The 24397-nt window shown below is 40.5% G+C and overlaps 2 protein-coding genes across 2 annotated transcripts; one reads left to right on the plus strand and one right to left on the minus strand.

Annotated features, from left to right (window-relative positions):
* Window positions 1-1210: 1210 nt before the first annotated feature.
* reeld1 (reeler domain containing 1) lies at window positions 1211-5878 on the plus strand (the record flags this gene model as incomplete). The annotated part of the gene is made up of 5 exons (XM_079588836.1): window positions 1211-1298; window positions 1366-1494; window positions 2049-2274; window positions 4220-4332; window positions 4491-5878. 5 exons carry the CDS (start codon window positions 1211-1213, stop codon window positions 5876-5878), a joined length of 1944 nt encoding a protein of 647 aa, XP_079444962.1.
* A 2913-nt stretch (window positions 5879-8791) lies between these two features.
* slc10a7 (solute carrier family 10 member 7) lies at window positions 8792-23840 on the minus strand. Its single transcript, XM_079589598.1, has 12 exons — window positions 23619-23840; window positions 21858-21940; window positions 21651-21787; window positions 17489-17564; window positions 14707-14745; window positions 14549-14584; window positions 14240-14323; window positions 12472-12637; window positions 12303-12354; window positions 12081-12154; window positions 11795-11940; window positions 8792-9425 (listed from the first exon to the last, which is right to left on the minus strand). The coding sequence occupies exons 1-12, from the start codon at window positions 23716-23718 to the stop codon at window positions 9408-9410; spliced, it is 1011 nt and encodes a 336-aa protein (XP_079445724.1). The 5' UTR covers window positions 23719-23840; the 3' UTR covers window positions 8792-9407.
* Between the last annotated feature and the right edge of the window lie 557 nt (window positions 23841-24397).

The following is a 24397-nucleotide window of genomic DNA, read 5'->3' on the forward strand; positions in this document are numbered from 1 at the left end:
AGAGTGAGAGTGTGTGATAGAGAGGGGGAGAGTGTGTGTGTGTGTGTGTGTGTGTGTGTGTAAGAGAGGGAGAGAGAGTGTTTGTGTGTGTGTGTGTTTGAGAGAGAGATAGAGAGTGTGTGTTTGTGTGTGTGTGTGTGTATGTGTTTGAGGGAGAGCGAGAGAGTGTGTGTGTGTGTGTGTGAAAGAGAGGGAGAGAGAGTGTGTGTATGTGTTTGAGAGAGAGAGAGAGAGAGAGTGTGTGTGTGTGTGTGTGTGTGTGTGTGTGTATGTGTTTGAGAGAGAGAGAGAGTGTGTGTGTGTGTGTGTGTGTGTGTGTGTTTGAGAGAGAGTGTGTGTGTGTGTGTGTGTGTGTGTATGTGTTTGAGAGAGAGAGTGTGTGTGTGTGTGTGTGTGTGTGTGTGTGTGTGTATGTGTTTGAGAGAGAGTGTGTGTGTGTGTGTGTGTGTCTCAGGAGGAGGATGTAGTAGTTCCTGGATCAGCAGCTGTTGCACATCCTGGAGAAAGAAAGAAAGAAAGGCAGAATTGGAAAAGAAAAAAACTGTAAGGAGTGGAAGAGAGAGATGAAGTGTGTGTGTGTCCAGCAGAGACACGTCAGGCTCAGTTTGTGTTTCTCTGACCAGCAGGACAGAAGCTTCTTCAGTGTGAGTGTGTATTTCATTAATATCATTGATCATCTGAATACATCATTTTTATTTTTGTCAAACATTAAATCTACACCGACATGTACAATTATATATAATGTGATTTTATATCATTATTGAAAAAGAAGTCATTGATGTATTTAGTCAGTTCATAAACTACCATAACATTTGTGAAAGAATAAAGATATATTATACATGTATAAATGTATATTTCTTTCATATACGGTATTTGTCATGAACTGACTCAATGCATTCGATTTATTTCTGCAAGTAACTTTAATTTTAGAATATTCTGACATAATAAATTATATAATTAAATTACATTTTATTTTTAAATTGTGTATATATATATATTTATATACACATTTAAAGACTTTTTTTAAAATAAAAATGCTGAGATGAATTTCCAGGAGTGATAAAATGCAAAAGAAACTTACAAATGAAAAAGTTTTTTGAAATTGCTTATTTTTAAGTATGAACAGAAATACATACAATGTTAATGTGTAGATAGCAATATGATGTAACACTAATGTATACATATAATAGCAGTCAAACACCGACTAGTGATGATGATGATGATGATGATGATGATGGTGGACGTGTTTGATTTCTGTAACTACCAGAAAGATGAAGAAGAAGATGATGATGACGAAGGCAGTGTTGGCTGGATGTGTGTTTATCTGTGTGTTTCCCGGCCTCTGTGTGTGTTTCTCTCGTGGAGCGAGTGTCTCGTCGTGTGTGAACATGAAGCCCGGACACATCAGCTCCTTTCCACAACACACACGCACACACTCCGCCGTCACCATACACACCAGCCGATCAGTGTACCTGCCACAACACACACTCACAGGTACACACATTCTATCTATCTATCTATCTATCTATCTATCTATCTATCTATCTATCTATCTATCTATCTATCTATCTATCTATATATCTATCTATCTGTCTATCTATCTTTCTATCTATCTGTCTATCTATCTATCTATCTTCATCTATCTATCTATCTATCTATCTATCTATCTATCTATCTATCTATCTGTCTATCTATCTATCTTTCTATCTATCTGTCTATCTATCTATCTTCATCTATCTATCTATCTATCTATCTATCTATCTATCTATCTATCTATCTATCTATCTATCTATCTATCTATCTATCTATCTATCTGTCTATCTATCTATCTTTCTATCTATCTGTCTATCTATCTATCTATCTTCATCTATCTATCTATCTATCTTCATCTATCTATCTATCTGTTTATCTATCTATCTATCTATCTATCTATCTGTCTGTCTGTCTGTCTATCTGTCTGTCTATCTATCTATCTATCTATCTATCTATCTATCTATTGTCAACAAAGTGACTAATAGTTTGTGTGTGTGTGTGTGTTGTTCTGTCAGTAACGGTTCAGAGCTCGCGGGCGTTTATGGGGTTTCTGCTGCAGGCTCGCTCTGTTCTGGAGGACCGGGTCGTCGGCGGCGAGTTCACACTCCACCCGCCCAGCACACACACACTGTCCTGCCTCGGCTCGGACGACACCGTCACACACTCGGACAAAACGCTCAAGAGGAACCTGTCCTTCAGCTGGAGGGCCCCGGCTCAGCCCAGCGGAGACCTGCGCTTTTAGTAAGAAAAACATGGCCACTATATTCAGAGGTGGACAAAACACACAACTTCCTCACTTGAGGGAAAGTACAGACACTACTGGTCAGATATTACTCCGCTACAAGTAAAAGTTGGAAAGACAGATTTTTACTTAAGTAAAAGTACAGAAGTACTCGTTTTTAAAAGTACTTAAAGGTTGTATTGCGCTTTCAGGCCCAAACATAAATGATCACATTCATCTAATCTTTCGTAATGATCCGCTAGCTGCCCGCCCCATACGCAAGTGGTCAGAACACCGCGTCTCTGTAGGCAGCCGAGGCTCTGAGATCTGCACACAAAAACAATCGGTTTCACCAACCACTCAAAACCAAAATAAACAGTGTTCAACCAATCACCGACAGGGGCGGGTGTTGTGAGGTTTTGCGCTTGTGCACGGCTGCACGCGAAGTCGGAGCTGAAGAAGAAGCCGTGTCTTGGAATAAACATGATGGTATTCCCTCGCCCTAATCCTCCTCCTCCTCCTCCTCTTCCTCCTCCTCCTCCTCCTCCTCCTCCTCCTCCTCCTCCTCCTCTTCCTCCTCCTCCTCCTCCTCCTCCTCTTCCTCCTCCTCCTCCTCCTCCTCTTCCTCCTCCTCCTCCTCCTCCTCCTCCTCCTCCTCCTCCTCCTCTTCCTCCTCCTCCTCCTCCTCCTCCTCTTCCTCCTCCTCCTCCTCCTCCTCCTCCTCCTCCTCCTCCTCCTCCTCCTCCTCTTCCTCCTCCTCCTCCTCCTCCTCCTCCTCCTCCTCTTGGGGATTGACTCAGCCATGCTCAGCTTCTCTTGTTGATAGACGCTGGCTTCTTCGTCAGCTCCTCCGACTTCGCGTGCAGCCGTCACCGTGCACAAGCGCAAAACCTCACAACACCCATCAGCCCCTGTCGGTGATTGGTTGAACACTTTATTTTGGTTTTGAGTGGTTGGTGAAACCATTTGTTTTTGTGTGGAGATCTCAGAGCCTCGGCTGCCTACAGAGACGCGTTTTTTTGACGGCTTGCTTATGGTGCGGGCAGCTAGCGGATCGTTAGGAAAGATTAGATGAATGTGATCATTTATTTTTGGGCCTGAAATCGCTGATACAACCTTTAGGTATCAAAAGTAAAAAGTAAATGTCAATGCATTGTTTTATTATTGTTGCATGTAATAATTACAGTATCTTATGCCCCTGAAGCAACCTAGTGAATAAACCGTCCAGTTAGTATTATCTGAAGAGCTTTTAGAATGTTAGAAAACCAGAAATTTTATAAATTAAACGACTGAATTGACAAAAAAGACATAAAGCCATAATCATCTTCAAATTTTTTTTTTTACATTCCTACCACCCCAATAAAAAAAGTGCACATCTATGTGTATCCATTCATGCACATTTGAATCAAGTGGTCTATAAAAACCCAACCTGCTTTAAAACCCAGCCACAGCTGTATATCTGCCCAACAGCACAAAAAAAAAAAACCCAGAAAGACTGCCATGGATGCGCACTTCACCAAGGATCTGTCTTCGTGCATTGCCATCAGTTGATTAGAAGAAAATGAAGGGAAATCGCTGAACTTCACGACACGTGACCCTACAAGAGTTAATACTGATAGGCTGTCTGTCACCCGCAAATAACCAATCATGTTTTACAGATGAAAAAAAAATCATCCCCTGACACTCAATGAGTAAAACGTACGATATTTGTACAATATATTTAAAATGTAGTGAAATTACAGTAAAAAGTTTCCAGAAAATATTATACTCAAGTAAATGCACTTTGTATCTGTCCACCTCTGTGACTGTAGTTCAACTATAGCATAACCAGAACGACATGTATATATCTCTGGATTAAAGTGTAAGTAAATGCACATCTAAATGTCTAAGCAAGGAACACACGTCATGTCTTCATCTGCACAACACACAAATGAGCATTTTATTCCCTTCTCAATCTCTCTGTAGCATCACGCTGGTTCAGTCCTATTTTGTGTCCTGGTCGCGAATCAGATCAGCAGTGGTGCATGATGGGACACGTAGTTCGCAGATCACTGACAGTGTAACAAGACAACCGACAGGTGATTATGACCAACACACAAAATATGCACACACACCCTTGTGAATAATTAGTGGACTTTAGGCTGGCTAGTAAGAAAGAGGCTGCAACCTCACAGAATACCTTAATGATGAAGTGCATTTTATATTTAATGCATTGTGTGTTTCTTTTTTTGTGCAGCGTCAATACTGGAACAAACCGGCAAACACACACCCCTGTCCAAATACACAACCACATCTACCAACACACTCTCAACATATAGCACACACACAACCCCTTCTGTTAATACACACTCAAACACACAATCAGTAAACGTCACTCAAACATCTCTGTCCTCATATAGACACACGTCTACACACACTTACACATATGCACCATATAACACCAACACACTATCAACGTATAGCACACACACAACCCCTTCTGTTAATACACACACAAACACACAATCACTGAACGAACCTCAAACATCTCTGTCCTCGTATAAACACACATCTACACAAACTTCTTCATCTCACAGCTCTACAAACGCTAAAATAGACACAAACACACACAAAACTACACAAACACACACTGTCCCGAATCTACAGACACACAGCGCAGATACACATGCATCCATGCAACAAACACACACTGTCCCGAATCTACAGTCACACAACGCAGATACACATGCATCCATGCAACAAACACACACTGTCCCGAATCTACAGACACAGACACACAACGCAGATACACATGCATCCATACAACAAACACACACTGTCCCGAATCTACAGACACACAGCGCAGATACACATGCATCCATGCAACAAACACACACTGTCCCGAATCTACAGACACAGACACACAGCGCAGATACACATGCATCCATACAACAAACACACACTGTCCCGAATCTACAGACACACAGTTCAGATACACATGCATCCATGCAACAAACACACACTGTCCCGAATCTACAGACACACAGTTCAGATACACATGCATCCATGCAACAAACACACACTGTCCCGAATCTACAGACACAGACACACAGCGCAGATACACATGCATCCATGCAACAAACACACATATATATGCCTTCAGTACACACTCAAAACACACAGATCTTCACGACATCCCTCCATCCCGAAGCTCTTCGTCGATCCCTCTCCGATTTTTTCCCATCCTGGGAGCCAACAGAGGGCGCCGTTTCTCTGACCCCTCGCAAGAAAGACACTTCAAATATGTTTAGAGATGTTCTCAAACACGCTAAAAACCCGCCGAGAGTCCCGGAGAGAGGGACCGAGACGCCGGAGCGCGTTCCCGGGAAGAGCACATCCGAACTGGGCCTGTTACTGGGCCTGTCGGGCGCGCTGGGAATGGCCGTGGCCGTGGGTCTCCGGTACCTTCAGAGAAAACACTGCCGCAAGCGAACCGCCGTGTCGCTCAACGACTGTAACCATGAAGACCGAGGCATCATCCATGTTCAGGAGTGTGGAGACCTGGTGCAGGTGCGCAAAATACGGCAAAACAGCTTCCTCGTGCTCCAGGCCGAGTACAACCTCATAACACCGTCGGGAAACTGAACAGCATGGGCTGCTAAACACGGCCTCTTATTCCCTACAAGGTTGCACTACTTTGACCAAAAGAAACTAAAATAAAAACAGTAATATTGCAAAATATTACAATTTAAAAAATATAGCTGCATGCAACGATAAAGGGCCCAAGCACAAAGGCACGATGAGCAATTAAAGACACTATTTTAGATTTTTGGATCAAAATATCCAAAAACCACTAGAACAATGTTATATATTTTGTTGATTTGTGTACTTACATTATCCCAAATGTTTCTAAGAATGTTTAAATCCAGAGAAATAAGCAGTTTTAAATTTTGTCCGTGCATCGCTTATCATTATCAATATCATGTGCTTTATTAGACAGGTGAGCAAATGCTTGGATACATTCATAGACAGAAAACTAATCATTGTTATAGACCTCAACATAATTAGTCTTTTTCTTTAAATCTTGTTTTCTTGATTTACCGCGCCTAATATCGATCTAGTTCTCCGCAGTGTGCAACAAGTGTCTCATATAGTAGCCGTCGAGCGAACGCACAGAGTAGCATAACAACTTTCAACACACTCAAATGTATCTAATATGATAAAACAGCGCTGCCTTACCCTACATACGCACGACCGGAAGAACCTCTAGTGGCGAAAAATTACAAAGTGTGCCTTTAAAGACACATAAAGATGATTTTAGGCAAAATGGCTGAAAAAACAACAAATACAATCACTAGTAATATGATTTAATGGTTTATCACTTTAGACCAACTGGTGGAGCTGTGACCAAATTGATGTGGTGTGGTGTGGTCAGAGTGAGGTGACATTTACACATGCAAAGTTTGGGGTTAAAATGTCAAAGCATTGCAGAGATACAGCTTCAGAGTCATTTTGGCATCATGCCATCAAATTTGTTGATGTGGTAGACAAAAACGGTTTTGTATATCGACACATAATCCATAAGGTTTTGCCAGCATGGTCTGAAGATGATACCATTCAATTTTGGTGAAAATTGGACCAACGGTTTAGGAGGAGTTAGAAAAAGTTTTTGAAAGAAAATCAAAATGGTGGACAGGAAGTTGAGCTGACTAAATGTATATTATTTTTACGTCAATATTCTAAATGGTCGACGCCTAAAAAGGCTGATATGGGACAATTGAGTATCGTTCGATTCGGCATGCTTCACCGAATCTTAAGAGACCAGTTTTGGCCAAAACGTTCATAAGTTATAAGCAAAAAGGAGATAAGTCATATCTCCTGACCACTAGGTGGCACTGCGCCGAAATGGCGGGTACCTTCAGGTCGTGGTTGTCATAACCATAGATATACGTAATAAAGGCTAGATGTCTTATCCGCGCTGCTGGCCAATGCAGGCCGACGTCCGCACCTGGCGGCCATCTTGTCACAGTCGTAACTTGTCATAACATTGTGTTTTAGTGGTGCACGTACTTTTTAAATAACCATAACTTGCTCAATTTTCTACCGATTTTCAAACGGGTTGGTTTGTTATAAACGTCAGAAATGTAGTTATGACACTGCATACTTATGAATAATTATAATATAATATATTTCAACATGTTCAAGCATCCATAATTATAGCCACGTTAATAACGTTTGTAAGGAACCAAACCGTTTGTAAATCCACCAAGATTTCAGCGAGATAAGAGTATTTGTGTTCGTGCCGATCACTCACCTTACAGAAAGCTTGCCTGTGACAAGATGGCCACCGGGTGATGACGTTAGAGATTCCGCCGTAAGACATCTAGCCTTTATTATGTATATCTATGGTCATCACCCTTATATACTGTCTATGGTCATAACACACACCAAGTTTGGTCAGGTACGGCGCTAAAGCGTTGCGGAGATATTGCCTCGCGTTCATTTTACCGTGCTCTTCGTCAAATTCATTTGGACGTTATCCGAGAACGCTTTGACAAATAAACTTGAAATCCATATGTTTTTGTCGGCATGGTCAGAACAGAAGATGATTGGTTACATTTTGTGAAAGTTGGAGTGATTGCCAATGAGGAGTTAGACAATTCAAAATGGCGGATACATTTTCATGACAGAAAATTACGCCATGCATTCGAATCGCCTTGAGCCAAAGAATCGTTATTAACATAAAAGTAAGTGAAACTTTGGACAGTTAGTGGCGCTAGAGCGATTGAGTCAGAGACTCAGAATTTGGTATGGTTAAAATTCAGACTGTCCTCTATCTGTGTGCCAAATTTCATGACTTTCCCAATAGTGGTTCTCATAGACTCAAGAGCAGAAGATGAACAATAATGAATACAAAAGGTGCTTGGCCCCTAATAATAAACTGTCATTTATTCCTGTGATCAAAGCTGAATTTTCAGCATCATTACTCCAGTCTTCAGTGTCACATGATCCTTCACAAATCAGTATAATATGATTTGATGCTCAAGAAACATTTCTGATTATTGTCAATGATAAACTATTGTGCTGATCATATTTGTGTGTAAATCTTGATACTTTTTTAAATTGTAAATGTTCTGCAACAATGTCACTTTTGGTCAATTTAATGCATCCTTAATGAATAAAAGTTTTAGTTTCTTAAAAATAGCATAAAAACTTAAATTGCATATTTTACTATTAAAAGAACAACAGTATGCAAGTAATCACAGCCGCTGAATTAAACCTCAATTACTGCAAGACAAAAAAGCAGAAATTGCTTTTGCCTTTAGTCGAGATAAAATATGATTTGTGTTTAATAACCAGAAATGATGCATTTCAGTTTTAATACTAGTTTAAAAGCTTGATTTTAACCATAAATAAACTATAAGATACAGTAGGAATGTTAAAACACAATAGCGTCTTTTGAAAGTTAAATCAGGGTTGAATTATTTAGCTTTCATGTTTTCACCCATTAGACTAAACTAAAACCTACATTTGATTTGAATAAAAAAGTGTTTTAATAAGTTGAATAAATACAGATTTATTTTGAAGAACGAATGGTGTTATTTGTGATCAAAGTTCATTTTGTTTTTGTTCTTTTTTGCATGATGAACCACAAAACACACGTGATCAGAAGAGTTTAGACCGAATGAATGACTGTTTATTGTCTTCAGTAACACGGCACAGTTGATCAGCTGACCTTAGCGTTTCCTGCGCAGAACAAACGCCCAACGGTTCAGTAATACTCTCGTCATCAGGTACATGTAAGAAAGTTAGCAGGGCGTTCAACAGCCCAATGAAGCCACACAAATATCCCCTGGAAGTCGAAATAACAAAAACAAACCCATCTGACAAAGTCTGAGTGCTGTTGGAGTAAGAAAAGATTTCACACTTCATATAAAAATAAAAATATACATTCAGGTATCAGTTTAAAAAAACTCATGGAATGGTTTTCGGTCCCTGGCGTCTGAGGTCCCGGGCGAGTTAAGGCACTTGATCTCACGTTTACTGAACGCCGGCGAGTAAAACCCTGTTATCGGCGTCTCGGTCTGGTTTGGTCTCGTTGTGTCTGGTCTGGTCTGGTTTGGTTCGGTTTGGCTCAGCCAAGTGTTTCACAGCTTCCAGTCGACAGTGTAGTTCATATGGGTGAGAGAGTCTGTGAAGGAAGAAAATCAAGAGGTTAAAACAGACCCAGATGAATTGTAATAATATCTGCAATTTCAACATATTATGAAACAGACGGAAAACAGGAGAAGGTATAAAACGTATATCTGATATGCACACCAGAACTGTGAGCATTTACATTAGTATAAAATAAAATCCACACAAAAAAATGTGATGGGCAGGTTTAGGGATGGGGCAGTGTAAGGTGTGTGTGTGTGTGTGTGTGTGTGTGTGTGTGTGTGTGTGTGTGTGTGTGTGTGTGAGTGATGGGCAGGTTTAGGGATAGGGGCAGTGTAAGGTGTGTGTGTGTGTGTGTGTGTGTGTGTGTGTGTGTGTGTGTGTGAGTGATGGGCAGGTTTAGGGATAGGGGCAGTGTAAGGTGTGTGTGTGTGTGTGTGTGTGTGAGTGATGGGCAGGTTTAGGGATAGGGGCAGTGTAAGGTGTGTGTGATGGGCAGGTTAAGGGATAGGGGCAGTGTAAGGTGTGTGTGTGTGTGTGTGTGTGTGTGTGAGTGATGGGCAGGTTTAGGGATAGGGGCAGTGTAAGGTGTGTGTGTGTGTGTGTGTGTGTGTGTGAGTGATGGGCAGGTTTAGGGATAGGGGCAGTGTAAGGTGTGTGTGTGTGTGTGTGTGTGTGTGATGGACAGGTTTAGGGATAGGGGCAGTGTAAGGTGTGTGTGTGTGTGTGTGTGTGTGTGATGGGCAGGTTTAGGGATAGGGGCAGTGTAAGGTGTGTGTGTGTGAGTGATGGACAGGTTTAGGGATAGGGGCAGTGTAAGGTGTGTGTGTGTGTGTGTGTGATGGGCAGGTTTAGGGATAGGGGCAGTGTAAGGTGTGTGTGTGTGTGTGTGTGTGTGTGTGTGTGTGTGTGTGTGTGTGTGTGTGTGTGTGTGAGTGATGGGCAGGTTTAGGGATAGGGGCAGTGTAAGGTGTGTGTGTGTGTGTGTGTGTGTGTGTGTGTGTGTGTGTGTGTGTGTGTGTGTGTGTGTGTGATGGGCAGGTTTAGGGATAGGGGCAGTGTAAGGTGTGTGTGTGATGGGCAGGTTTAGGGATAGGGGCAGGGGCAGTGTAAGGTGTGTGTGTGTGTGTGTGTGTGTGTGTGTGTGTGTGTGTGTGTGTGATGGGCAGGTTTAGGGATAGGGCAGTGTAAGGTGTGTGTGTGTGTGTGTGTGTGTGTGTGTGTGTGTGATGGGCAGGTTTAGGGATAGGGGCAGTGTAAGGTGTGTGTGTGTGTGTGTGTGATGGGCAGGTTTAGGGATAGGGGCAGTGTAAGGTGTGTGTGTGATGGGCAGGTTTAGGGATGGGGGCAGTGTAAGGTGTGTGTGTGATGGGCAGGTTTAGGGATGGGGGCAGTGTAAGGTGTGTGTGTGTGTGTGTGTGTGTGTGTGATGGGCAGGTTTAGGGATGGGGCAGTGTAAGGTGTGTGTGTGTGTGTGTGTGTGTGTGTGTGATGGACAGGTTTAGGGATGGGGCAGTGTAAGGTGTGTGTGTGTGTGTGTGTGTGTGTGTGTGTGTGTGTGTGTGTGATGGGCAGGTTTAGGGATAGGGGCAGTGTAAGGTGTGTGTGTGATGGGCAGGTTTAGGGATGGGGGCAGTGTAAGGTGTGTGTGTGTGTGTGTGTGTGTGATGGGCAGGTTTAGGGATGGGGCAGTGTAAGGTGTGTGTGTGTGTGTGTGTGTGTGATGGGCAGGTTTAGGGATGGGGCAGTGTAAGGTGTGTGTGTGATGGGCAGGTTTAGGGATAGGGGCAGTGTAAGGTGTGTGTGTGTGTGATGGGCAGGTTTAGGGATAGGGGCAGTGTAAGGTGTGTGTGTGTGTGTGTGTGATGGGCAGGTTTAGGGATGGGGGCAGTGTAAGGTGTGTGTGTGTGTGTGTGTGTGTGTGATGGGCAGGTTTAGGAATGGGGCAGTGTAAGGTGTGTGTGTGATGGGCAGGTTTAGGGATGGGGGCAGTGTAAGGTGTGTGTGTGTGTGTGTGTGTGTGTGTGTGTGTGTGTGTGTGTGTGATGGGCAGGTTTAGGGATGGGGCAGTGTAAGGTGTGTGTGTGATGGGCAGGTTTAGGGATAGGGGCAGTGTAAGGTGTGTGTGTGTGTGTGTGTTGTGTGTTGGGCAGGTTTAGGGATGGGGCAGTGTAAGGTGTGTGTGTGTGATGGGCAGGTTTAGGGATAGGGGCAGTGTAAGGTGTGTGTGTGTGTGTGTGTGTGTGTGTGTGTGTGTGTGTGATGGGCAGGTTTAGGGATAGGGGCAGTGTAAGGGGAGAGAATATACAGTTTGCACAGTATAAAAACCATTACACCTATGGAGAGTCCTCATAGTGTAGTTGCACCAACGTGAGTGTTTGTGTGTGTGTGTGTGTGTGTTACCTTCTGTCTCCCGGTCATCCATGTTTTAATGGAGGGCAGAAGGATGCTGCCCAGCAGGATCTGAGCGGGATGATAGATCAACAGAGGCACTGATATCAGAGACAGATGCTCATAACCCTCGAACACGATCTTCAGCATGGGGATACCTACACACACACACACACACACACACACACACACACACACACACACACACACACACACACACACAAAACCAGTGTTTTCAATTGCAGAGGGTCAGTAATGATGAATATTGGCCTTATCCAGACAGAAGCTTGTGTTTTACCTAAAGTGAGGGATTTATGAGTCGCACAGAACATGATGGCGACTGAATCAGCTGCAGAGAAACCTGAGGACTTCCTACAAACATCACAAAATAAGATGCATATAAACACACTGAAGCCCGTCACAGATCAAATAAGTGGATCAGGATTGTCTTAATCTAAAGATGCAGAATTGTTTGGCTCAATATTAAACCAATAGCACCATGACAGAGTGTGTTTCTTACCTTGTAGACAGGAAAAATATCAGGGCCATGAAGCTCAGCTGAATGGAAAATACTGAAAAACGGAAAAAAAGAACAATGTTGTTCTCTTGAACACATGCCATGGGAAAAGTTGCAAAAAGTAAAATGCACAGCTTTGTCCAGAAAGCTCGCGGGTGAAACACACACTCACTGATGAAGACGACGAGGAGCAGGCTCAGGTGGTCCAGCTCTATGCTGGGGTTGGAGAAAGTGTCGCAGAAGGTGGTGTAGATGATCATGAGCAGGACGACACTGCTCACCGTCCCGAACGGAGGCTTCCGGCGGTCCAGACACTCTCTCAGGAACCTCCGGCACACCTGCCCTCAGAACAAGCGTTATTCAGACACCACATATTATTCAGACACCACATATTATTCAGACACCAGATATTAGGGCTGGGCAAAATCGTTTTTTAAAATATGGTCAATTTAAAATCGATTCTCAAAGCCATGAATACATCTGTCAATCTACATCTATCTATATTTATATCTATCTACATCTATCTATCTACATTTATATATCTATCTATCTATGTACATCTATATATATAAATCTATCTATCTACATCTATATATCTGAATCTATCTATCTGTCTACATCTATCTATCTACATCTATATATCTGGATCTATCTATCTACATCTATCTATCTACATCTATATATCTACATCTATATATCTACATCTATCTATCTACATCTATCTATCTATCTACATCTATCTATCTATCTACATCTATCTATCTATCTATCTACATCTATCTATCTATCTACATCTATCTATCTATCTACATCTATCTATCTATCTACATCTATCTACATCTATCTATCTACATCTATCTATCTACATCTATCTATCTATATATCTACATCTATATATATATCTACATCATCTATATATACATATATATATCTACATATATCTATATATATATATCTACATATATATATCTACATATATCTATATATATATCTACATCATCTATATATCTACATATATATCTACTGACCCGTCCAATTTTCAGCATATATTTTTCATCTTGCATCAAAATCCTGTCTATTCATTGTATGCATTTGAAATATAGAGTAGTTCTGTTTTAATGTACCCACAATAAAAAGAGTTTAATATACAGGTTTGTGGCTCTTCATTTCTCTTTTATTAATTAACCACTTATGTTCACTGTTCTTTATTATAAATATAGGATTTGTATTAAATATATTCATTGAATCGAATTGAGAACTTGCAAATCGAATCCCAACCTTACCAGATATAATTTTTTATATTGATTGACTAGTGTGTGCTGGACACTATAGGTCATTAATGTAAGTGAGGAGAGCAAAATAAAGTAAACTGTGACATATTATACACAAAAATTCTTCATACAGTGACTACCAGTAAAATCTATCAAAATGATTGGGACACTTTGAGCTGATCATGTGTTCTTCAGTGTTTTGTCTGTAATTGCAAAAGCTCTTTTCACACACACACTGAACACAATGAAGCATTGCTTGGTCACTGGTTGAGCTAAACTGGTATTATCTAATTGTGTAGTTAAATTTACCAGCTGACAGATATTCAACATAATTCATGTGTGAGAGTCTAACAGAAGGACGGACAAAACCAGTCAAATATCAACTGAGTTCATATCTCATATTTTGTTACCATCTTCTAAACTATAGCGAATAAACTGTGATAATGTGAGAAATATTGAAGATGTCTGAATATATTTTGGTTTGAGTGTATAAGCACAAAACATATTCAGTATCACAGTGGCGGCTTCCTATTAATAACGGCTGATGTTTAATTATTTAAGACAGACACTCAGATTAACGTTTCTAATCCTTTCCCTTACAGATGCTATTTGCCTTTTTCACATTAGATAAAGATAAACAATATTTACTAAAACAACACACACACACACCTGTCCAACTATGAGCGGGACAACCACCGTCATGAAGAGCTGTGAGAAGATGGAGGTGAACGGGACCGAAGACGAGGAGCCCAGCTACACACACACACACACAAACACACACACACACACACACACACACACACATACAGTGAAACATTATACAAACAATATATCAGAAACAACTCCTGTAAAACACACCGAACAATCAATAAAGTATATAGTATATGTATATTTACAGTATATATTACACTCGTACTACATGCTCATTGTTCAGCACATCCACACTGAACACAACACACACACAAGAGTTTTACTCACAAACACCAGCAGCAGAAGAGGAGTGACCACGATCCCCTGCAAGGAAACACACTCGTTCACATTGTGCTTTTATTTCTGATCTTTTGTTTGTCTATTTTTCTCTTTTCTGCTCCGTTCTCTGTCCTCACTTCTCTCTCTCTCTCTATTATCACACTTACCAGAAAGCTCCCAAATGCAGAATTGAAAATGGCTGCAGCCTGTAAAGAAAACAAATATATGCACTTTTACATTAAATACAAAATAATTATTATACATAAATGAATGTTCATTTTGATGTTTAACTAATTATTCTGTTTTAAAAGTTATGATTTGAATAACACAATGTGAAGAGTGTATAGTTATGATATATGCGATCGAGTGATTTTGTAATATAGTTAATGTTATGGTGGAATGTATTTTGTAAAGTTGTGATGACGATTGTGTTTGTAAAAAGAGTGTTTGTAAAGTTGTGATGACGAATGTGTTTGTAAAAAGAGTGTTTGTAAAGTTGTGATTGCTTTGATGGAATATGTTTGTAAACGAGTGTGTTTGTAAAGTTGCGATTGCTTTGATGGAATATGTTTGTAAACGAGTGTGTTTGTAAAGTTGCGATTGCTTTGATGATATGTGTTTGTTAACGAGTGTGTTTGTAAAGTTGTGATTGCTTTGATGATATGTGTTTGTAAACGAGTGTGTTTGTAAAGTTGTGATTGCTTTGATGATGTGTTTGTAAACGAGTGTGTTTGTAAAGTTGTGATTGCTTTGATGATATGTGTTTGTAAATAAGTGTGTTTGTAAAGTTGTGATTGCTTTGATGATATGTGTTTGTAAAGTTGTGATTGCTTTGATGATGTGTTTGTAAACGAGTGTGTTTGTAAAGTTGTGATTGCTTTGATGATATGTGTTTGTAAATGAGTGTGTTTGTAAAGTTGTGATTGCTTTGATGATATGTGTTCGCAAACGAGTGTGTTTGTAAAGTTGTGATTGCTTTGATGATATGTGTTTGTAAACGAGTGTGTTTGTAAAGTTGTGATTGCTTTGATGGAATGTGTTTGTAAAGTTGTGATTGCTTTGATGATATGTGTTCGTAAACGAGTGTGTTTGTAAAGTTGTGATTGATGATATGTGTTTGTAAACGAGTGTGTTTGTAAAGTTATGATTGCTTTGATGATGTGTTTGTAAATGTGTTTGTAAAGTTGTGATTGCTTTGATGATGTGTTTGTAAACGAGTGTTTGTAAAGTTGTGATTGCTTTGATGATATGTGTTCGTAAACGAGTGTGTTTGTAAAGTTGTGATTGATGATATGTGTTTGTAAACTAGTGTGTTTGTAAAGTTGTGATTGCTTTGATGATGTGTTTGTAAATGTGTTTGTAAAGTTGTGATTGCTTTGATGATGTGTTTGTAAACGAGTGTGTTTGTAAAGTTGTGATTGCTTTGATGATATGTGTTAGTAAATGAGTGTGTTTGTAAAGTTGTGATTGCTTTGATGATATGTGTTTGTAAAGTTGTGATTGCTTTGATGATATGTGTTTGTAAATGAGTGTGTTTGTAAAGTTGTGATTGCTTTGATGATATGTGTTTGTAAACGAGTGTGTTTGTAAAGTTGTGATTGCTTTGATGATATGTGTTTGTAAATGAGTGTGTTTGTAAAGTTGTGATTGCTTTGATGATATGTGTTTGTAAATGAGTGTGTTTGTAAAGTTGTGATTGCTTTGATGGAATATGTTTGTAAACGAGTGTGTTTGTAAAGTTGTGATTGCTTTGATGATGTGTTTGTAAATGTGTTTGTAAAGTTGTGATTGCTTTGATGATATGTGTTAGTAAACGAGTGTGTTTGTAAAGTTGTGATTGCTTTGATGATATGTGTTTGTAAACGAGTGTGTTTGTAAAGTTGTGATTGCTTTGATGATGTGTTAGTAAACGAGTGTGTTTGTAAAGTTGTGATTGCTTTGATGGAATATGTTTGTAAAGTTGTGATTGCTTTGATGGAATATGTTTGTAAAGTTGTGATTGCTTTGATGATATGTGTTTGTAAAGTTGTGATTGCTGTGATGGAATGTGATTGTAAAAAAAATGTGTTTGTAAAGTTGAGATGGAATGTGTTTGTAAACAAGTGTGTTTGTAAAGTTGTGATTGCTTTGATGATATGCGTTTGTAAATGTGTTTGTAAAGTTGTGATTGCTTTGGAATATGTTTGTAAAGTTGTGATTGCTTTGATGATATGTGTTTGTAAACGAGTGTGTTTGTAAAGTTGTGATTGCTTTGATGATATGTGTTTGTAAACGAGTGTGTTTGTAAAGTTGTGATTGCTTTGATGATATGTGTTTGTAAACGAGTGTGTTTGTAAAGTTGTGATTGCTTTGATGATGTGTTTGTAAACGAGTGTGTTTGTAAAGTTGTGATTGCTTTGATGATGTGTTTGTAAATGTGTTTGTAAAGTTGTGATTGCTTTGATGATGTGTTTGTAAACGAGTGTGTTTGTAAAGTTGTGATTGCTTTGATGGAACGTGTTTGTAAACGAGTGTGTTTGTAAAGTTGTGATTGCTTTGATGATATGTGTTTGTAAACGAGTGTTTGTAAAGTTGTGATTGCTGTGATGGAATGTGATTGTAAAAAAAATGTGTTTGTAAAGTTGAGATGGAATGTGTTTGTAAAATGAGCGAGTTTGTAAAGTGATTGTTGTGATGGAGTGTTTTTTAAAAGTTGTGATGGGCGCAAGCTTGTAAAGATATGATGATTGTTATTAAATCCATTTGTAAAACTTCGGATTTTTTTTATTACTTAGCACAGAAAATGTTGTTATCTGTTGGAAAGTGTGATTATAACAGTGATCATGATTTTGTGGTGAGGTCTGTATGTAAAGTTTTGATAATGTACATAATGTAAGGTTGTGATGGGAATTTGGGGTTTTAAAATAAAGTATTTGTAAAGTTTATTAAAAAAAACTGGTTCATTTTTACCTCATTTCCTCCTACAGATTTGGTGAGGATGACAGCAGAGGAAACAGGAGGAGGCATACATGCAACCGTCTGCAACCTAAAAGAGAGAGAGAGAGAGAGAGAGAGAGAGAGAGAGAGAGAGAGAGAGAGAGAGAGAGAGAGAGAGAGAGAGAGAGAGAGAGAGAATCAAATATTTCCCCAATTCAACACCTGTAATCCAACCCAAAAACTCGGTTTCATTCTTGGCAAAGAAGCCAAATGCTCAAATATAGCTGCAAAATTGGTAGCATCATGCCACATCCTGAGGGACGACCAGAAACCAGCAGACACACACACACACACAATCACTCACAGCCTTACACACCCCATCAGACACACACACACTCACTCACAGCCTTACACACCCCATCAGACACACACACACTCACTCACAACCTCACACACCCCATCAGACACACACACACACACTCACACTCACTCACAGCCTCACACACCCCATCAGACACACACACAGACTCACTCACAGCCTCACACACCCCATCAGACACACACACACAGACACACACACACAGACTCACTCACAGCCTCACACACCCCATCAGACACACACACACAGACTCACTCACAGCCTCACACACCCCATCAGACACACACACACTCACTCACAGCCTTACACACCCCATCAGACACACACACACTCACTCACACCCTCACACACCCCATCAGACACACACACACACACCCCATCAGACACACACACACTCACTCACAGCCTCACACACCCCATCAGACACACACACCCCATCAGACACACACACAGACTCACTCACAGCCTCACACACCCCATCAGACACACACACACACAGACTCACTCACAGCCTCACACACCCCATCAGACACACACACACTCACTCACACACAGCCTCACACACCCCATCAGACACACACACACTCACTCACACACAGCCTCACACACCCCATCAGACACACACACACAGACACACACACACAGACTCACTCACAGCATCACACACCCCATCAGACACACACACACAGACTCACAGCCTCACACACCCCATCAGACACACACACACAGACTCACAGCCTCACACACCCCATCAGACACACACACACATACTCACTCACAGCCTCACACACCCCATCAGACACACACACACACACTCACTCACTCACTCACACACTCACTCACAGCCTCACACACCCCATCAGACACACACACACACACACACTCACTCACTCACAGCCTCACACACCCCATCAGACACACACACACACACCCCATCAGACACACACACAGACTCACTCACACCCTCATACACCCCATCAGACACACACACAGACTCACTCACACACCACATCAGACACACACACAGACTCACTCACACCCTCACACCCCCCATCAGACACACACACAGACTCACACCCTCACACCCCCCATCAGACACACACACACAGACTCACTCACACACCCCATCAGACACACACACACAGACTCACACCCTCACACACCCCATCAGACACACACACACACACACACACACACACACACAGACTCACACCCTCACACACCCCATCAGACACACACACACAGACTCACACCCTCACACACCCCATCAGACACACACACACTCACTCACACCCTCCCACACCCCATCAGACACACACACACACACACACAGACTCACACCCCCCATCAGACACTTAGTTTTTTGCTTGTTTTGTTTTTTTATATAGAGGATTTCTAAATCCTTTTTATTTTATTTATTAATCTTTGTTTATTTTATTATTATTGTTTTATGCTATCAGTATTATTACTTTCTGTACTAAATCATTTTCTATGTTGTTTTGATGCTTTGGCAATACAAAATGTATTTTTTGTCATGCCAATAAAGCTTTATGAATTTTGAGAGAGCGAGAGAGCGAGAGTAGTAAAGGATAATGTACATCCGGCCGGTTGTTATCTCAGAATAAACCCCACACAGGGTGACGAGGAACCCGACACGAAGCGATAACATCCGGATGTACATTATCCCGCTTATTACATGTCTACTTGCCACGTAAATAAATAATTAGACACAAAATATTGATCTGAGTCTAAATATTTGATCAGGCCTTTAAACGCAAAGCTTCCGTGGAGAGAACAGTTTCAGCGGCGAGTTCAAACTACACTGTAAAATAAACATTTGGTTTAACTTAAAAAAGCAAGATACCTTTGTTGTAATTAAAATTTTAGTTAATACAATGAAGAAGAATGGTTTAATAAACAGAAACTCAAAATAGTATGTTATCTTCACACATTAGTTATCGAAGTTGATTTGACAAAAGATAAAAAGTTGTGATACATCATGAAAAAATTTTTTTACAGTGTAGACGGACATTTAAGAGATACGGTATACAGTCATACCACTTATTACACATAATTTCACCACATAAATAATCATGGCGATAAGAGATATTGATTTCAGATTAAACTGTTTGTATTTTATAATCCAACAGTGAACAAAACAAAACTCGCAAAATGGCCGCCGCAGCGTTTGTATGAAACAAGAGAGCGAGTCCATCGCTAGGGATGGCGAAAACTAAAAAAAATATTGACCGACCACCGAGCCTCATTAGCCGGTTGAAACCGGTTAACCGATTAGTTTAAAATATGGTACGCTATTTGAAATAACAGCCATCTCGAGCCGCGCCTGCAATTTCGCAACTCTCTCCGCCGCTCTGCCTCCGCTCACACACACACACACACACACACACACACGGCGCCGGCGCCGCCCTTCCACTCACGTCACTTTTTTAAAATCCCCAACAGCGCGAATGAGTCCCGCAAACGCGGCGCCGAGGAGCTTGTATGTAATCTGCGGACAAACGCCTCCTTAGTTTCGAAATGGTTTGGGTACAAGGTGATCGGGTTGAAAATAAAGACGTTTATCTAGCGTTAGAAGCTCATTTGAAACATTGCCGCGGCTCATTTCAGAAAATGACAGCTCCGAACCGAAGAGACGCCGCTTTAGTTTGAGGTAGTGCTAACAATAATAAAGAAAGATGATGATCATCATCGCCTTATCTGTTACCACTGAAATGTATTTGTAATGTATTTTCATATTTAAGCACTGTATCACACAAGTTGCAACTTACGTTACATCTGTGTCATTCTGTTTGGTGAAATGGTCCCACACACTACTCTTCTCTGCACGCTTCATCCTGTCGTCTGCCCTGGCTCTAACCTCGAGTGTGTTAGCCTGTAACGTTAGCCTTTACTTTTCGCAATCCTTGTGAGCGCGCGAACCCAAACGCTGTGACCTCGCGCCGAATGTTTTTATTGGTTTATTAAGTACAAACGGGCGAATTATGAAAGATTGAGTGAGGGATTTGTTCACTTCACACAAAAAGATCTTGGAATATGACGGCTAACTGTAGTAGCGTTTAGTCCACTGTCTATAATAGACTAATTTAGAGATCGCTTTTTTTTTTTTTTTACCGACTACCAACAACTTTGATCGGTTAACGTTGATACGGTCAACCATCGGTCAAACGGTCATCGGTTAACATCCCTATCCATCGCATAATTAAATAACTGTACACAAAATTTTGATTTGACTGATTTTTTAAATATTTTATCAGCTCACCGAATGCAAAACTTCCACAGAGAAAAAAACGTTTCTAGCAATGTATAGCGCTGCTGACTTCAGTGACCCGGATGAGCCGGTGTTTCTGTTCTCAGCGGTTGTTATCAGGGAATATGATTGACCAATCAGAATCAAGTATTCCACAGAGCCGTGCAATAATAAATAATAACATACACGCAACTGAATTTAAATCACATTTAATCCCCTGTTTTCAAGACAGGAATGAGCAACGCTCCCCTCCAAATACATTCCTTATCCTGCATCACATCAGGACATTTCAGCTAATGGTCCTACAATAATAACTCATAATCTTCAACGTTATAAAAACATGAACGTCTTTGCTGTGTGTGTGAAAGGACGTGTGGAGGTTGCAGGGGAACCCAGCGACTCTCTTACAGGAAAATAACCTAAAGCGCCAACACACAAGAAGCCCTCTGAGATCCAGTTTCCCTCGGCTCAAACTCCCGACAGAGACTGCATTCAGTCGCGCAGTGAACAGGTAGAGGTTGTGTAGAGAAACACACACACACACTCACCCTCTCAGAAGCCATGCGTTGATCGGCGTCAGGGCCAGCACTTTCAGAAGCAGCCAGATGGCGATGGGGAAAAACACTAGCGTAAACGTCTGGACGAAGAAATGCAACTTTACGTGCATTAATGCGCTCGCCAGCTCCTGAGAAACAGCGAAACAAATTTGTTATAAAAATCGATAAAATCATAACAAGAACAGGTACCGGTCATACCTCTGTTTTCAGAGACAAGCCACTGTTGAAGAAAATAACAGATACGGCAACGTAGGTGATGGTGATTTCTGGCCGAAGAGGACCTGAAAGAGAACAGACTCAAGTGAAATAATAGCAGCATAAGGAATTATGATCATATATATACATAGGGCCCTGTTTACACAAGAACGCTCGCGGGTGAAAACGTAAAAATATTTAATCGGATATGCCTTTCGTTAACACGGCGACGGCGTTTTTGGGGCTTAAAAACGCAAAAAAGTGAAACCACCCTCCAGAGTGGAAATCTTAAAAACGCTCCACCGTCGCGTTCCCGTCTAAAGGGTAAAAACGCAAAAGTCAGCTAGACAGTGAAGGCGTCGCGTACGCGTTTACGTCACAGGCATGCGCCAGTGCAGGAAAATAACAAACCTTATTAAACTAAAATATAGCATTAATTTCATTGACAAAAATAAAATAAAAAAATCTGTCATTTTTGAGCGACACGCGAAGAGCAGCGAGGGTTAAAGCAGCGGCTTTACCGTATTAAACATGAAAAACTGTGTCAGCGTCTCTTTCACTGTCAGTGCTTCACATCGCCACCTAGCCGCCTGGAGTGCACACTACATCCAATCTCACACACTTTTGCGTCACCATATGCACACAGATTTCCCCGCATAACGCTCATCTAAACACAGAATAAAAAGTGATAACGCAACGCCACTTTTGCGTTTTCTCTTCAGATTGTTTCCGTGTAAACATAGCCTAGATCACCATCCTATGGGACACTAGGATAATGGGTTATTACATGGTAATTTGGACAGGTATCGTAATTTTGAATTCTTTATGTTTTCTTGCAGCATCATATAAATACAACCATATAGTACCATATTATAACTATATGTATCATAGTGCAGTTACTGTTTTATACGGGGAGTCATAGTTAAAAAGCAATTTTCATTATCACTTTTCAATATCAACAATATGTTGATGACAATGACCTTCTCTAAATTAATTGGTTAAATTAATTTAAGTCTAAATTAATTGGCGTATTGTGATTATTTTTTTTATGTCTGATGTTCATGTTCGTTGAAAACAGACATACTGATGATTTTTAGATGTAATTCGGTAGTGCTTTCAAACTTTATCCACTAAAATCAAAGACAGCCTATTCTGACTAATGTTGCTTTTGCGATTCTTATCTATCCATCCATCTATACATCCATCTATACATCCATCTATACATCCATCTATACATCTATACATACATCTATACATACATCTATACATACATCTATACATCCATCTATACATCCATCCTCAAACTTCAATGGGGTTTTAAACTTTAAACAAGTCTTTGTCGGGGCAGAATTGTTCTCACGCATGAATAAACAGGAAAAACAGTAACTATTCTCCACCCGGACAGGATTATTCAGATCCGGGTGTTGCAAGTCAACGTGTCACAGTGACAGCTAGAGTACATTAACCATCAAACCACATCGATTAACACACTGCATGATCCTGTTCAGATCACATTTATCATGAAGTCTCCATCTATACGCTGAAAACTTTACATGCAATACATGTGACCTCATCCACATCATAATTACTTCCATTTTATGTCAATGCACAAATTATCAACCATATTTTTGTTTGATATTAATGCATACGAGTCATTTCCTAATAGCGACCAATGCATAATTATGATTTATGTGTGCATTAACTGCTTTTAAAGTTTGCATGGACAGAAATGTGTCCAGGTGTGTGTTTGATGATGATTCTCACCTCCTTTCACTCCCACGGACGGCGCGAGCTTGGCGCACGTGATCACGAGCACTATACCGATGATAAACCATTCTTTCCGCACGCGAGCGATCAGACCCATCGCCCATCAAACCGACGCGCGTCTGAAACACGACGAGCTCAGTCCGTCCGTCGAGTCTCGCTCTTCCGGACACATACGCGATACCGTAACTACTGGTGTCTGCGCGCAACCGCTTTGTCAATACCACTACCGCGGTGAGCTTTTTTAATATTATTATTTTATTATTGAACATATAACAGCAAATACATAGAGTTACAACTCAAAACTGAATTAAATAACAATAATATAATTATAAAAAGTAGACAAAAAGCCACACAAAAAAACAGGAAAAAAAAACATTGAGCCAGAGTAGAGAGAGAGAGAGAGAGAGAGAGAGAGAGAGAGAGAGAGAGAGAGAGAGAGAGAGATGCCATGCACTTGAGTCCCTTTTTCTTTATAAAATTGCATAAATATTATATTTTGTGCACAACGTAATGAACTTTTAAGCTTTGACATTGATGGAAGAAGAGATAGTACCCTAATAACATTTCAGGTTTTTGCGAAAAATAACAAAAAGAGGTTTAACAGACAAAAAGGTATACACTTGTGTACCAAAAAAAAAAACTTTGCTAGAAAAATAGATCGATTTCTGAGAAAATGCTTGTCTTTTAGATTCTTGTCAGGGTTATAAAACACAAATAAGACATCCTTAAACACCTAAGAAAAATAGTCTAATAAAGAAGCATGTACGGTACCAAAC

This window comes from Phoxinus phoxinus (genome assembly GCF_949152265.1).
Source record: "Phoxinus phoxinus genome assembly, chromosome: 18".
Classification (NCBI taxonomy): domain Eukaryota; kingdom Metazoa; phylum Chordata; class Actinopteri; order Cypriniformes; family Leuciscidae; genus Phoxinus; species Phoxinus phoxinus.